Source organism: Schistocerca piceifrons, chromosome 3 (genome assembly GCF_021461385.2).
Source record: "Schistocerca piceifrons isolate TAMUIC-IGC-003096 chromosome 3, iqSchPice1.1, whole genome shotgun sequence".
NCBI lineage: Eukaryota > Metazoa > Arthropoda > Insecta > Orthoptera > Acrididae > Schistocerca > Schistocerca piceifrons.
In genome coordinates, this window is record NC_060140.1 from 637,740,772 (window position 1) to 637,758,209 (window position 17,438).

General features: G+C 43.5%; 1 protein-coding gene across 1 annotated transcript in view; it reads right to left on the minus strand.

The window, feature by feature from the left end:
* Nucleotides 1-17,438, minus strand: part of LOC124788911 (solute carrier family 22 member 9-like) — an 80,607-nt gene that overhangs the window by 32,003 nt on the left and 31,166 nt on the right. The window contains exon 2 of the mRNA XM_047256193.1: nucleotides 13,459-13,718. Coding sequence (XP_047112149.1) covers nucleotides 13,459-13,712 — 254 coding nt within the window. The 5' untranslated portion in view covers nucleotides 13,713-13,718. The remainder of the gene's footprint in view (nucleotides 1-13,458; nucleotides 13,719-17,438) is intronic.

Consider the following 17,438-nt stretch of genomic DNA (forward strand, 5'->3'; position numbering starts at 1 on the left):
TAGCTGTGGGGCACACAGCTCATTTTGGGCTGGCATATGCCTACATCCCAGACTGATGATGTGGTGTAAGGGCACAAACATCCGCCAGGCTCCGACACTCCGATACACGGCCTGGTCTGGCGTGGTTTGGAGTGGCTGTTGACTGGGATGGCAAAGTAGAAATTCTGCAAGCAGATGAGGGTGGTGTATTTAATCAATTTAATTGCAAGTGCATATCTTCCCCCTTCCTGCCCTTCTTCACGTGACAGTAGTGATTGACAACCACACAGGCTGCACCAGTGAGCTGTAGTTTTAAACTTACGGTAAGGGCTCTAATTCTCACAAGCATGTAGGCTAGGTAAGTGGACTTTTTAAAAAAATTCTCTCCATTTCAGTCATCAGACAAATGCATTATTGAATACACCACCGTTTCAAACTTAGGAGAAGTGGATTCCAATCTTAGATGGTGTCCGTTTAAACATCACAAGTGTGGTGAGGAGAAATAATTCAAACATTAAATATGAGCATAGCACTATTAAGCTGTTTTGAATTTCACCCTTTTTTCTGATTTCCCACCAGTTTACACATAGGTTTAAAATTTAGAACACAAGAAATCTGACTTCCATGCAACTTGGCCCTTTTGCGAAGGTGGCCCATCTAAGATTGTGGCATCATAAGGTGGAGGAAATCTGACATCGTTGTAGGCTGTGCTAGAGTAGGACATATTGGATTCCATACTTAGCTCAAGTGGCCTACTTGGATTTCCAACGTATAGAATATTTGCCCTTCTTAGATGTTTTAACTTTCCACTAATTTACACTTTGGGCAGGTACTGTACATCCACAGTGACATCAGAGGGCGGGAGTAAACAACGGCACTGTTACGAATTTCCCAACGTTTTATAATTATGGCAAATGACCTATGCGAGAGGGGTGGGGGGAAGGGGAGGGCAAGAAATTGAGCAACGGCATATGACTGCGTCATTTATAACATCATCGGAAATCTGGCACAACAGCAGAATGAACTGAAACTCTCTTAGCCTTGCGAGTCCCAGGACCAAGTATAGACTCAGCTCATAATGTATTAATGACGAAGGGTAGACTAAAGCTGAAGCCAATAGTCCAGAAGAAATATTGTGAAAGGAAATGTGATATTGGACCACTGAAGAAAGATAAGGCTTGTTTGGAGTTGTGTTGAACCAGCTCAGTTCAAAAAGAATAGCCCCATCTCTAAAAAGGGCAGTCACAGAAGATGAATACACAAATACAACAACAATAAAGCAAATGGTGAAGAAACTTTAGGTAAAAGAAGAAATGCTTCAAATGATTGAAGAAATAAAGACGTACAGAATTGTTTAAAGGGACAAAGAAATGCAGCAGTGCAAGGCAGAAAGGAATTGAGTAAACGTGAAGTCCAGTATAGCCATGGCCAAATGGCTCCTGGAAAAATATGAAGAAATGATCATAGAAAGGATTAACTCAATAAATAGAAAGTCAAACCAATCGTCGAAGAAGTTAAGAGCAAGAACGTTTGTAAAGTGCAACGGGAATTAGAGCAGACAGTTGGGGAAACTACATTCAAGGCCACTACGAATGAAAGAAACTAACGTGATAGAAGAAGCATTGTATGTCGATATGGAAGCTGTGGAAAGGCCAGTATTAGAATCAGAGTTTAACAGTGCGTGGGAACGCTGTCGATCAAATAAAGCCGAAGGTACAGACAACATTACTTCGGAATTTCTCAAATCATTTAAGTGTGTGGCAATCAGACAATTATTCACATTGTTCAGAATCTATGAGACTCAAGGCATACCGTCATACTTTCGGAAAAATATCATCCACACAGTCCTGAGATAGGAATCTACAGACAAACTGCACGATCAGCTCAACAGCTCATGTATTCTAGCTGCTACCAAGAATAATATACAAAAGGAGAGTGTAAAAGAAAGGCAGTTATTATATTACGTTACGTTATGTAATGAAACAAAATAAACCAAGGTGAATTCATATGAATTGTCCTCCTAGAAAAAGCGTTCGTCAGTGTAAAATGGTGCCACATGTTCGGTATTCTGTGAAAAATTGTAGGGAAAGACGGATAAATACAATACGTACAAGAGTAAAGAGAGAACAACAAGCGTGGAAGACCAAGAACGAAGTGCTCGGATTAAAAAGGGTGTAAGGCAGGAATGTAGTCTTCCGCCTCTACTGTTCAATCGATATACACTCCTGGAAATGGAAAAAAGAACACATTGACACCGGTGTGTCAGACCCACCATACTTGCTCCGGACACTGCGAGAAGGCTGTACAAGCAATGATCACACGCACGGCACAGCGGACACACCAGGAACCGCGGTGTTGGCCGTCGAATGGCGCTAGCTGCGCAGCATTTGTGCACCGCCGCCGTCAGTGTCAGCCAGTTTGCCGTGGCATACGGAGCTCCATCGCAGTCTTTAACACTGGTAGCATGCCGCGACAGCGTGGACGTGAACCGTATGTGCAGTTAACGGACTTTGAGCGAGGGCGTATAGTGGGCATGCGGGAGGCCGGGTGGACGTACCGCCGAATTGCTCAACACGTGGGGCGTGAGGTCTCCACAGTACATCGATGTTGTCGCCAGTGGTCGGCGGAAGGTGCACGTGCCCGTCGACCTGGGACCGGACCGCAGCGACGCACGGATGCACGCCAAGACCGTAGGATCCTACGCAGTGCCGTACGGGACCGCACCGCCACTTCCCAGCAAATTACGGACACTGTTGCTCCTGGGGTATCGGCGAGGACCATTCGCAACCGTCTCCATGAAGCTGGGCTACGGTCCCGCACACCGTTAGGCCGTCTTCCGCTCACGCCCCGACATCGTGCAGCCCGCCTCCAGTGGTGTCGCGACAGGCGTGAATGGAGGGACGAATGGAGACGTGTCGTCTTCAGCGATGAGAGTCGCTTCTGCCTTGGTGCCAATGATGGTCGTATGCGTGTTTGGCGCCGTGCAGGTGAGCGCCACAATCAGGACTGCATACGACCGAGGCACACAGGGCCAACACCCGGCATCATGGTGTGGGGAGCGATCTCCTACACTGGCCGTACACCACTGGTGATCGTCGAGGGGACACTGAATAGTGCACGGTACATCCAAACCGTCATCGAACCCATCGTTCTACCATTCGTAGACCGGCAAGGGAACTTGCTGTTCCAACAGGACAATGCACGTCCGCATGTATCCCGTGCCACCCAACGTGCTCTAGAAGGTGTAAGTCAACTACCCTGGCCAGCAAGATCTCCGGATCTGTCCCCCATTGAGCATGTTTGGGACTGGATGAAGCGTCGTCTCACGCGGTCTGCACGTCCAGCACGAACGCTGGTCCAACTGAGGCGCCAGGTGGAAATGGCATGGCAAGCCGTTCCACAGGACTACATCCAGCATCTCTACGATCGTCTCCATTGGAGAATAGCAGCCTGCATTGCTGCGAAAGGTGGATATACACTATACTAGTGCCGACATTGTGCATGCTCTGTTGCCTGTGTCTATGTGCCTGTGGTTCTGTCAGTGTGATCATGTGATGTATCTGACCCCAGGAATGTGTCAATAAAGTTTCCCCTTCCTGGGACAATGAATTCACGGTGTTCTTATTTCAATTTCCAGGAGTGTATATAAGCAATATCGGAAATAAAAGAAATGTTCAAGAGTTATATTAAAACTCAGACTAAAATTATATCAGTGTTAAGATTCGCTGATGACTGTGCTCCCCTCTGTGAATGTGATCAAGAATAATAAGATCCGTTGAATGAAGTGAACAGTCTAATGTGTGCAAATTACGAACTGAAGGTAAACCGATGAAAGACGAATATGATGAGAAATAGCAGGAGTGGGATTAGCGATTCATTTAGTAACAAAACTTGGGACCTCGAAGTAGACGAAGTTAAGGAATTCTGGTACTTTGTGAATGAAATAACGCATGATGAGCGAAACAAGAAGGACATAAGAAGCAGACTAGCTATGGCAATAAGGGCATTTGTGGCAAAAAGAAGTCTACTTGTGTCAAATATAGGCCCTAACTTGACGAAAAAATTTGTGATAATCTACGTTTGGAGCACATAATTGTGTGCTAGGGAAACATGGATTATGGGAAAACCGTAACAGAAGACAACAGAGTTGTTTGAGATGTGTTCCTACAGAAGAATGTTGAAAATCAAGTGGCCAGATAAGGTAAGGGGTGAGGAGCTTCTCCGCAGAATCGGTGGAGAAAGAAACATGCGCAAAACACTGTCGAGAAGAAGGGACCGAATGTCTTAAGATATCAGGGAATAATCTCCATGGTACTGACAGGAAATGCAGAGGGTGGAAGGCATAAATTGGAATATATACAACGAGTAATTGATTAAGTAGTTGAAAGTGATACTCCTAGATGAAGAGGTTGACACAGAAGAGGAATCTGTAGTGGGCTGTATCAAACCAGTGAAAAGACCGATGAGTCGAAAAAAAAGTGAATTGCAGCATATTCGGCGAAACAAATGCTCTCTTGGGCAGAGCTACAGTGGCAGTGGCGGAAGTCTGGGAAAACAGAGTTTTCCAAATCAGATGTCCGGAGCTGTTGACTTTGATCCCTGAGGTACTCTACATTTAACACCAACAGCGATCATGTTTAAATGATGTAACTTTCCGGACGTCCTGTCGTTCCCGAACCCCGACTCTACCCTGGCACTTAACAGAATCAGTTTTCCAGGTCAACAGATCGCAGTGTGGTGTGTGTGGAGAAGAGTCGAATTGATTAAAGGGGTGGTAAGTGTTTGAAAAATGCTCCCACTTACCTTTTTTTGATAAATCTCTGACGTGTGTCAGTTTAGTTAGGGAGTCCTTAGAAGGTGGCGTAATAAACGTATACTATGACTGGTTGCGCTTTTCCATCCGAGATTTACAGAGATGAGACAACCCATCCTATTATTTTGGAGAGTCGTCGTGTAGAATATCTTACTACCAGTTTTTCCACAGAGGTCTCGTGGTTGATGTCCATCAGAGAAGCAGTATCAGCGCCGTCGGAGTCGCTGAAAACTGCAGCTCTATACCGTGTAGTGGGAAGCTGTATTCGTCGAAATAGTCTGCGCGATGTTCTTAAGATGTGTTCATTTGCGGAAAACGCCGTTATCTGCTGATAAATGAAGAAATATATTCCTTATTAACTGAAAAATAGAAATTCTTTGAGAGCACGGTCTTACGACAGAACTAGATCGAACGTCATCCTATTGGCGACTGGCGACTTCGTACTTACAATCATGGAACATGGTAACTGTTCTTACAACTTCGTTATCTTAAACAGTGTTCATTTGTTTATTGAAAAGACTATTTTCTCGTATCGCGATGTTGTCGTAAGAAAGTGTTCGTGATGAATAGGCTTCTCATAATGTATATGTAGTGGAAAGAGTTTTATAAGTAAATGTTCAATGTAGAAAATCAGTTGCAACGCGCATAAATGGCTGTGATTTCTCTACGTGCCATGCGCTGGTATATCTATCTTTAACACAGATAACCCGAGTATCTCACTTTATCGTCTACCGTCAACGCCAAATGGTACAGCGGCTGCTTCAGCCAGCGGAAAATCTGAAATACACATATCAAAAAATGTTTTGCATCACCCCCGTTCCTAGAACTCCTAAAGGTAGACGTTGACTGTGGGTATTGTATCACAGACACAGTCTCTTTCAGAGATGTCACTAAAACCGTCCAAAATGTAAAGCAACCATGCATGGGCTGCGCCTATTAAGACAGAGGGGTCCGACAGCCGATTAGTTCCAGTCGTTCCACTAGGAAGGAGGTATAAGGCTCATATTGTCTGTAGTTCAACCATGCCCAAACGGTCAATAACGCAGTTCGGTCGCGTCCACATTGTTACTTTTTGATGGAGGACATACAGAGAGACAGGAACTGTCTATGACATGCCTCGCTCAGGCCGCTCAAGAGTTAGTTCTGCAGTGGATGACAGCTACCTACGGATTATGGCTCGAAGTAACCCTGACAGCAACGCCACCGTGTTGAATAATGCATTTCGTGCAGCCAAAGGACGTCTTGTTACGACTCAAACCGTGCGTAATAGGCTGCATGATGTCCATGGCGAGGTCCATCTTTGCAGCCACGACACCATGCAGCGCGGAACAGATGGGCCTAACAACATGCCGAATGGACCGCTCAGGATTGGCAACACGTTCTCTTCACCGATGAGTGTCGCATACGCCTTCAACCAGACAATCGTGGGAGATATGTTTGGAGGCAACCCGGTCAGACGTTCAGCGTTAGTCACACGGTCCAGCGACTGCAGCAAGGTGGAGGTACCCTGATGTTTTGGGGTGTCATTATGTAGGGCCGACGTATGCCGCTGATGGTCATGGAAGGCGCCGTAACGGTTGTACGATACGTGAATGCCATGCTCCGACCGATATTGCAACCATCTCGGCAGCATATTGGCGAGGCATTCGTCTTCATGGACTACAATTTGCGTCCCCATCGTGCACATCTTGTGAATGGCTTCCTTCAGGATAACGACATCGCTTGACTAGAGTGGCCAGCATGTTCTCCAGACATGAACTCTATAGAACATGCCTGAGATAACTGAAAATGGCTGTTAATCGACGGCCGGCGAAGTGGCCGTGCGGTTAAAGGCGCTGCAGTCTGGAACCGCAAGACCGCTACGGTCGCAGGTTCGAATCCTGCCTCGGGCATGGATGTTTGTGATGTCCTTAGGTTAGTTAGGTTTAACTAGTTCTAAGTTCTAGGGGACTAACGATCTCAGCAGTTGAGTCCCATAGTGCTCAGAGCCATTTGAACCATTTTGTTAATCGACGACGTGACCCACGAACCACTCTGAGGGATCTACGCCGAATCGCCATTGAGGAGTGGGACAATCTGTACCAACAGTGCCTTGATGTACTTGTGGATAGTATTCCACGACGAATATAGGTATGCATCAATGGAAGAGGACGTGCTACTGGGTATTAGAGGTACCGGTGTGTACAGCAGTCTGTACCACCACCTCTGAAGGTCTCGCTGTATGGTGGTACAACATGCAATGTGTGGTTTTCATGAGCAGTGATAAGGGGGGAAATGATGTTTATGTTTATCTCTATCCTAATTTTCTGCCCAGGTTCCAGAACTCTCGGAACCGATGTGATGCAAAACTCTTTTTCATATGTGTTTTCCCCCTGCTATTCGTTCTGCAGTGCTGCCTGAACTTTCTAATTGCTCCTGATATCTGCATATGTGATATAAAATTTTAATTTGGAAACCGAGGAAACAGAATGTTATCTGGAAAGGTGTTCTGCTAGTGAAATTAATTCACATGCATGTATTACACTGAGGTGATGAGAGACCTAATAACCTCCTTTTGCTGGTCGTATTCCAGTAACTTGACGTGGCATCGACTTAACAAGCCACTGGAGGTCTCTTGCATAAATATTGGACCAAGCTGCCTTTATGGCTATAGCGAAAGTGTTGCCGATGCAGTATGTTGTGCACGAACTGACCTCTACGTTATGTCCCACAAATGTTCGATGGGAATCATGTCGGGGGATCTGCGTGAACTAATCATTTGCTCGAATTGTCCAGAATGTTCTTCAAACAAATTGCAAACAACTGTGGCCCATTGACATGACATCGCTGTTTGGGAAAATGATGTGTACGAATAGTTGCAAATGGTCTCCAAGTAGCCGAACATAACCATTTCCAGCCAATAGTCGGTTGCATTGGACCAGAGGAACCAGTCCACTCCATATAAACACAGCCCACAACATTATTCAGCCATTACCTGCTTGCAAAAAAAAAAAAAAAAAAAAAAAAAAAAATGGTTCAAATGGCTCTGAGCACTATGGGACTTAACATCTGTGGTCATCAGTCCCCTAGAACTTAGAACTACTTAAATCTAACTAACCTTAGGACATCACACACATCCATGCCCGAAGCAGGATTCGAACCTGCGACCGTAGCAGTCGCGCGTTTCCGGACTGAGCGCCTTAACCGCAAGACCACCGCGGCCGGCAACCTACTTGCACACTGCCCTATTGGTAACTTGGGTCCGTGGCTTCGTGGGATATGCGCCACACTCGAACTCTACCATCAGCTCTCACAAACTGAAATCAGGGCTCATATGACAAGGCCACGGTTTTCCAGTAGTCTAGGATACATGGTCATGCGCCCAGGAGAGACGCTGCAGGCGATGTCGCGCTGTTAGCAAAGGCACGCCGCGTCGGTCGTCTGTCGCCATAGCCCGTTAACGCCAGATTTCGCCACACTGTCTTAAAGGATACGTTCATCGTACGTACCACATTAATTTCTACGGTTATTTCACTCTGTGCTGCTTGTCCGTTAGCACTTATAACTCTACACGAACACCACTACTCTCTTCGGTCAAGTGAAGGCCGTTGCTAACTGCGTTGTCTTTGGTGAGAGAAAATGCTCAAATGTGATATTCTCGGGACACTCTTGACACTGTGGATCTCGGAATATTGAATTCCCTAACGCTTAAAGTAGTACAAGAATTTTGCTGTTTGGGGACAGGATATAAAATGTAGACTGGCAATGGCAAGGAAAGCGTTTCTGAAGAAGAGAGAATTGTTAACATCGAGTACGGATTTAAGTGTCAGGGAGTCGTTTCTGAAAGTATTTGTATGGAGTGTAGCCATGTATGGAAGTGAAACGTGGACGATAAATAGTTTAGACAAGAAGAGAATAGAAGCTTTCGAAATGTGGTGCTGAAGATTAGACGGGTAGATCACATAACTAATGAGGAGGTATTGAATAGAACTGGAAAGAAGAGAAATTTGTGGCACAACTCGACTAGAAGAAGGGATCGCTCGGTAGGGCATATTCTGAGGCATCAAGGGATCACCAATTTAGTATTGGAGGGCAGCGTGGACGGTAAAAATAGTAGAGGGAGACCAAGAGATAAATACACTAAACAGATTCAGAAGGATGTAGGTTGCAATAGGTACTCGGAGACGAAGAAGCTTGCACAGCATAGAGTAGAATGGAGAGCTGCATCAAACCAGTCTCAGGACTGAAGACCACAACAACAACAACGACTTCCGAAATGGTATGTCTCTTGCGTCTAGCTCCAACTACTATTCCGCATTCAAATCCTGTCTATTCCCGTCGTGCGACCATAATCACTTCGGAAACGTTTCCACATGTGTCACCTGAGTACAAACAAATGACAGTGCCGTCAGTGCACAACCTTTTGTGCCTCTTATACGCGATGCTACCGCCATCTGTGTTTGTACATAGAGCATGACTTTTGGTACCTCAGTGTATGATTACATAATTTATTCCTTGCACAAGCGAAGCGGATTTCTTTTCCTACTAACAGGACAGGTGTGTGTTCTGCAGTCTAGTGCTATTGATAGTATCTTAAATAGAATCAGGTAGCTCCCCCCCCCCCCCTCTCGCCGTCACTCTGCGCAATAATGAGATAAATGTCTCTTTGAAAAAAAAATTACGTAGTTTAACAGAAGCATGTTCAATATTTTCAAGATAGCTGTGAGGAAGGATACACTGAACTTGTGTGAAACTATACAAAGGAGCGTATGCACGCAGGCGAGCTTCGAGCGCGCGCGTACACACGAAAGCACACATACACGAACACACACACACACACACACACACACACACACACACACACACATACAAACAAGAAAAAATAGATGCTACACGTTGCCCATCTGCAGCTAGTCACCCTATAAATCATTTTAAGAAAGGTCTAACTCGAGGAGAAACGTTAGAACAGAGACGGGACGGCTCACTTCAAGGAAGCAGCTTGCATGTCAACGTGCTGGCAGCTGGAGAGACTGACCAAGAACGGCCATGTAACTCACCTACTGACTGCGAAAACCGAGCAAAAATGAGGGAGAACTACGGGATGCTGGTGGTTTCATTAGCTCGCAGTTGCCGTTTTCTTTTGAGGGTGGCTCTCCTCCCCCTACACCCCCTCCCCACTCCCATAACCTCCGGTCTCCGGTATGAACAAAAGCGGGGTTGACCTGAAAGAACCACTCCCAACTTTTCCGTAGCCTAGGCCGACGGCGAGGATTCCCTACACTTGGCAAAGCGAGGCCAACTTGTGCCGAACGCAGCGGAAGATTATCGAGTTCGGAATCCTAGGCGCCTGTCAGACATGATAAGCTCCCTTTTTACCACCTTGAGGCTTTCAACACAGCTGTCTCGCCCTTGATCGCATTTAATTTAATGTGCTATCTATGACACACTATATGCGAGTTGAAATGGCAGAGATTTCAATGGAACTGAACACCCAAACTGCTATTACACTTTAAAGTAAATATCGTTAATCAGCGGATTAATTTTGATTTTTAAGCTACAGATTTTCAAAGAAAGGTGGCAGTTGCCTTTTCGAATCCATTGTAGAAACGAAGAGCTACAAGATGGATTATGTTCAAAGGAAGTCATGACAATACTCCGGAGATTGACAAGCCTCCATGGTGATTTGGGCTTGCAGCAGGATAATGTCAGAATCTTGCCACGAAATTTAGGATGCTAACGATTCTGCTTTTTTCACTGTATGTGAGTCTCTCATGAAGATAATGGTTGTCATCCGAAAAATTGTGGCAATCTGTCGACGTCAAGTATCTGGCTGCAAGTCGGACTGATCATGAAATACTAATTACGTGGTAAAGACTTCAAGAATCAAGTTGGCAGGACTGATACAACTGGATCGCGACACGTTATCTGGCGATTTCGGCTCAACAAGTTTTTAACAGTTTGGAGTATCTACCATCTTTGAGAAACTATTCGACGAATTCTACCTTAGTTGTATCAGCCAAGAGAGTATAATTTATTCAATGACTACGTATTTTTCGGGTCCTAAAGAACGATTTGATAACATGGATGGAACGAAACTGACAAAAATTGGGAGTACAGATAGTAATAGTGATAGCAAGCACTGTCTCTTTCGACTCACAACCAATTTCAATTACCTGGCATGGTCCATGCCTCTTTAGGCGGTTTGTAGTTTTAGTGTGTTCCGAACAAGGCGTGGTTATCCGCCCCAAAATCTAGGTCAACATCCGGTTTCTATTTGAATTTGAGGCTGATTCTTTATAATCATTAAACATCTTTATTTACTGTTTTGCACATACTTTAACTTTTTTTCAAACGTAAAACTGAAACTTAGTTACCCAGAAGAAATGTTTCGACTTAGTTGGTAATATGACAGATGTTTTGTATTAATGGGTAAATTACACTACTAGCCATTAAAATTTCTACACCAAGAAGAAATGCAGATGATAAACGGGTATTCATTGAACAAATAGATTATGCTAGAACTGACATGTGATTACATTTTCAAGCAATTTGGGTGCATAGACCTTGAGAAATCAGTACCCAGAACATCCACCTCTGGCCGTAATAACGGCCTTGATACGCCTGGGGATTGAGTCGAACAGAGCTTGGATGGCGTGTACAGGTACAGCTGCCCATGCAGCTTCAACGCGATACCACAGTTCATCAAGAGTAGTGACTGGCGTATTGTGACGAGCCAGTTGCTCGCCCACCATTGACCAGACGTTTTCAGTTGGTGAGAGATTTGGAGAATGTGCTGACCAGGACAGCAGTCGAACATTTTTTGTATCCAGAAAGACCCATACAGGACCTGCAACATGCGGTCGTGCATTATAGTGCTGAAATGTAGGGTTTCGCAGGGAACGAATGAAGGGTAGATCCACGGGTCGTAACACATCTGAAATGTAACGTCCATTGTTCAATGTGCCGTCAATGCCAGCAAGAGGTGACCGAGACGTGTAACCAATGGCACCCCATTACCATCACGCCGGGTGATACGCCAGTATGGCGATGACAAATACACGCTTCCAATGTGCGTTCACCGCGATGTCGCCAAACACGGATGCGGCCGTCATGATGCTGTAAACAGAACCTGGATCCATCACAAAAAATGACGTTTTGCCATTCGTGCACCCAGGTTCGTCGTTGAGCACACCATCGCAGGCGCTCCTGTCAGTGATGCAGCGTCAAGGGCAACCGCAGCCATGGTCTCCGAGCTGATAGTCCATGCTGCTGCAAACGTCGTCGAACTGTTCGTGCGGATGGTTGTTGTCTTGCAAACGTCCCCATCTGTTAACTCAGGGATCAAGACGTGGCTGTACGATCCGTTACAACCATGCGGATAAGATGCCTGTCATCTCGACTGTTACTGATACGAGGCCGTTGGGATTCAGCACGGCGTTCCGTATCAGCCTCCTGAACCCACCGATTGCATACTCTGCTAACACTCATTGGATCTCGACCAACGTGAGCAGCAATGTCGCGATACGATAATCCGAAATCGCGATAGGCTACAATCCGACCTTTATCAAAGTCGGAAACTTGATGGTACGCATTTCTCCTCCTTACACGAGGCATCACAAAAACGTTTCACCAGACAACGCCGGTCAACTGCTGTTTGTGTATGAGAAATCGGTTGGAAACTTTCCTCATGTCAGAACGTTGTAGTGTCGCCACCGGCGCCAACCTTGTGTGAATGCTCTGAAAAGCTAATCATTTGCATATCATAGGATCTTCTTCCTGTCGGTTAAATTTCGCGTCTGTAGCACGTCATCTTCGTAGTGTAGCAATTTTAATGGCCAGTAGTGTATTATAAAATTTTCCATGCTGCATGTGAATACTTTTCTGATTTGAGGACACATTTCATAACGAGTTATTACCTTAATTTTGTCTAGAATTTTAGTTTTAATCTTTATTCATTGGCACTTAATCCATGTTTAAGGAGTAAAACTTTTCCCATGTATGTGGCGTAAATAAAAGAACGCAAAAAACATACGAAAATTTGAAACAATCAGCTGTACTAAATGGCTAGAAAGATATGATAAATTATAGTTATTTACTATCAAATCATTAGAAACATTCTCAGAACGATGTCTACAGAGAAGATGAAAAGTTGATGATTCGTGTAACTTTTTAGAGTGATCTAGTTTCTTAGAACAACTGTTAACCTGTACAGCTTAAATATTTCAAATTGCTGATGTCACATATTAATGAATTTGCAGGACTACTCTAAATTTTGCTTTTAAAAAGTACATCTGTTTATGACATTTGACTGTACGTTACGCTTATCTGATTGTGTCATTCACTGCCAAGTACAAGTATCGCTCTAATAAAGGAAGATGTATTTATAATTTTGTTAGAAGCATTGACAGAAGTAAGTAACGAAATTTCTTACACTTAATGGAAGTAAAACGGATTTATTGCATCACATAAAACGGCAAGAAATAATTTCAAGTGTGTATGGACCTACATAAAGAACAACCCTAGAGACTGAACACCTTGTAGGATTTGACGCTAGTCGTGTTATCACAATATTTCAGTGTGAGAATTCTGGTAAAAAACGCTATTGCAGAAGGTTAGTCACGTGTCTCGTGGTACCAGATTACGTATAATTTATAATTCACAATTAACGTTTTTCACATAATTCTTACCTGGGAATTGTAATGGTCTTCCACTCAGCAGCTGAAAGGTTAGTCTGATCCCTGCCTGGAACGTGACACCAGTGATCAGGAGTTTGCACTGCAAGATGGTACACAAGGGCGCACATCACAGTGAAGCATGGACCAACACACAAGTAAATGATATTCAGCCTCTTCTGAAACTTTCCTCTGGAGCCAATGACATCTAAGACATCTTCGAACGCTGGAGTGGAAACATATTTAGTGCTGTATGTCACAGTCTTCATGTCAGCCTGTAAAAAAACGAGTTATTATTTTCCTCTTAGTGGTACTTCTCCTCCAAGTATTATCTAAGGACGATGTCACTTCCAAAACTTGAACAAGAGAAAGAGAATTATGTAGGTTATGGACAGTCTTTAATATCATTACTCTGAATGGGAAATATAACAGAAAAAGGAATTTTATTGTGTTATTTACTTATTGAATAACAATCAAAGAACTTGAGAACAATGCACGAAGCTAGCTGTAAGAAAGGAACTAACATGAAACATGTTAAGAAAAGTTTAGGATCAATGCTAAAAGTCATTAATTTCGGACATGTAGTAGACATGTTGAAGTTTGCTACTGTATTCATAGACAGTGCTGAACTGACGAATAATTTCATTCTGGAATAGCTAAGTGTATAGATTAATGACATCTATTTTTCTACTTTCAGGTAGAAGTGCACCTGGCAGAAGTGCAGAAGTTAAATAATAGCGCCCATGACGTCAACAACCACCAACTCCAAAACTGCATGTGAATTGAACAAAAATAAAAATAAACAATACTGAAGCTGTTCTCAGATGGGTACGAAAAATGATGGCCTAGAAACTAGTATTTGAAAATTGAAATAAGTTTATCTCTAGTACTCCAAGGCTTAAAATGAAACTCAATATTGTCTGTAGCAATATTTAATTTTCCTACTGACTGTTAGAAATTTCTGGCTTTTGACATTATCCTTAATCGTTTCACAACTTTGTGTCCCTTGTTCCTCCCTTTCTTACAGTTTGCCATTGTTCCATGAATGCTCTATAAACTCACAATGCTTCGCCCCCTCTGCAGAGAGGCATTCAGGGCAGCTATTTTTCTTTAATTTGAGTGCACTTTTGCAGTTCCTGATTGTTGTCATCCCTCTCGCTCTTTTCTTGTGCGGGAATACTGATGTACTTATAGGTGCACATCGGAAAAACAGAAAACATTAATCTAAAGGCTTTAGTCATCCCAAATGAAATTATTGGCATAATTGCATAATTATTAATCTCTACAGCGTTACTGTACAATCTATTGTAGCATCAGCACATGACTACTTAGATCTAGATTTATGAAATATATATATGACGCATGGTCTAGGGGTACCGTCTTTGATTCATAATCAAAACGTCTTCGGTCCTGGGTTCGATCACCGCAACTGCCTAAATTTCGATAAATAATCAGCATTGGCGGCCGAAGACTTCTGGCATAAGAAGTCAGCCTCATTCTGCCAACGGGCTTGTCAAAGAGGGCGCAGGAGCGGATAGAGGTTCAGGGCACTCTATTGTCCTAGGAGTGGGAAATTGCCCCTAAAGGCGGAAGAATCAGCAATGATCAACAACATGAGGATGCAGATGGCAATGGAAACCACTGCATTAAAGACACGTAACGTGTATCCACAGGACATGTGGCCTGTAATTGATGAAGTGTCATGATGATCTCTCCATTGGCAAAAAATTCCGGAATAGTCCCCCAATCGGATCTCAGGGAGGGGACTGCCCAGGGGGAGGTTACCATGAGAAAAAGATTGAATAATCAACGAAAGGATAAAGTCGGGGCGTGGAATGTCAGAAGCTTGGACATGGTAGGGAAACTAGAAAATCTGAAAAGGGAAATGCAAAGGCTCAATCTAGATATAGTAGGGGTCAGTGAAGTGGAAGGAAGACAAGGATTTCTGGTCAGATGAGTATCGGGTAATATCAACAGCAGCAGAAAATGGTATAACAGGTGTAGGATTCGTTATGAATAGGAAGGTAGGGCAGAGAGTGTGTTACTGTGAACAGTTCAGTGACCGGGTCGTCCTAATCAGAATCGACAGCAGACCAACACCGACACCGATAGTTCAGGTATACATGCCGACGTCGCAAGCTGAAGATGAACAGATAGAGAAAGTGTATGAAGATATCGAAAGGGTAATGCAGTATGTAAAGGGGGACGAAAATCTAATAGTCATGGGCGACTGGAATGCAGTTGTAGGGGAAGGATTAGAAGAAAAGGTTACAGGACAATATGGGCTTGGGACAAGGAATGAAAGAGGAGAAAGACTAATTGAGTTCTGTAACAAGTTTCAGCTAGTACAAGCGAATACCCTGTTCAAGAATCACAAGAGGAGGAGGTATACTTGGAAAAGGCCGGGAGATACGGGAAGATTTCAATTAGATTACATCATGGTCAGACAGAGATTCCGAAATCATATACAGGATTGTAAGGCGTACCCAGGAGCAGATATAGACTCAGATCAAAATATAGTAGTGATGAAGAATAGGCTGAAGTTCAAGACATTAGTCAGGAAGAATCAATACGCAAAGAAGTGGGATACGGAAGTACTAAGGAATGACGAGATACGTTTGAAGTTCTCTAACGCTATAGATACAGCAATAAGGAATAGCGCAGTAGGCAGTACAGTTGAAGAGGAATGGACATCTCTAAAAAGGGCCATCACAGAAGTTGGGAGGGAAAACATAGGTACAAAGAAGGTAGCTGCGAAGAAACCATGGGTAACAGAAGAAATACTTCAGTTGATTGATGAAAGGAGGAAGTACAAACATGTTCCGGGAAAATCAGGAATACAGAAATACAAGTCGCTGAGGAATGAAATAAATAGGAAGTGCAGGGAAGCTAAGACGAAACGGCTGCAGGAAAAAATGTGAAGACATCGAAAAAGATAGGATTGTCAGAAGGACAGACTCAGCATACAGGAAAGTCAAAACAACCTTTGGTGACATTAAAAGCAACGGTGGTAACGTTAAGAGTGCAACGGGAATTCCACTGTTAAATGCAGAGGAGAGAGCAGATAGGGAAAGAATACATTGAAAGCCTCTATGAGGGTGAAGATTTGTCTGATGTGATAGAAGAAGAAATAGGAGTCGATTTAGAAGAGACAGGGGATCCAGTATTAGAAACGGAATTTAAAAGAGCTTTGGAGGACTTACGGTCAAATAAGGCAGAAGGGATAGATAACATTCCATCAGAATTTCTAAAATCATTTGGGGAAGTTGCAACAAAACCCTCCAAGTATTTGAAAGGCGGAAAGTATTTCATTTTTCTTACCCTTTAATTTTCCATTATTAAGAATGTGACCCACCATACTTATCTTATTAGTAATTGATGAAGTCAAAATGAACAGAACTGATGGAGAAATATAAGAATGTTGAATTCTAGATAGAATATAATTTCCTTTCTTTATGGTTATGAAGTCAATCACTTTTGAAACACAATTATCGATTAACTTTCTATAGGGTTTTCCATTGTATTTGGGATAATATGTGCCATCAACTCTACTAATACCAAAGCTTATGTATAACTGTGCATGGTTAGGAAGCAAAGATCAGTCACCAATATTTCTATTAATTTCTATGAGGGTTGGATCTTTAATAGTGGCAATACTTATTTACAGCTCATACAAAATAGATACGTGTTTCTAAGTTTTACTGACTTTCAAAGTCGTCACCAGCATTGTGTATAACTCATTGCCAGCGATGTGGAAGTGATAGGGTACTCTTAACAGTGCCCGTTGTGTTGACAGTTCGAGCAGGGCAGTCTATTGCCCAATGAATTTGTAGCAGTTCTGACGTGAATGCTGTGAAGTGTTTCTTTCAGTTTAGAAATCGAGTTGAACTCATGAGGGCTTAAGTCAGGGGAGTGCAGTAGGTGGTACAGAACCTAGCGGCCCCATCAGTCAAACAAATCAGTAACAGCTTGCACTGTACGTGCTTCAGTATTGT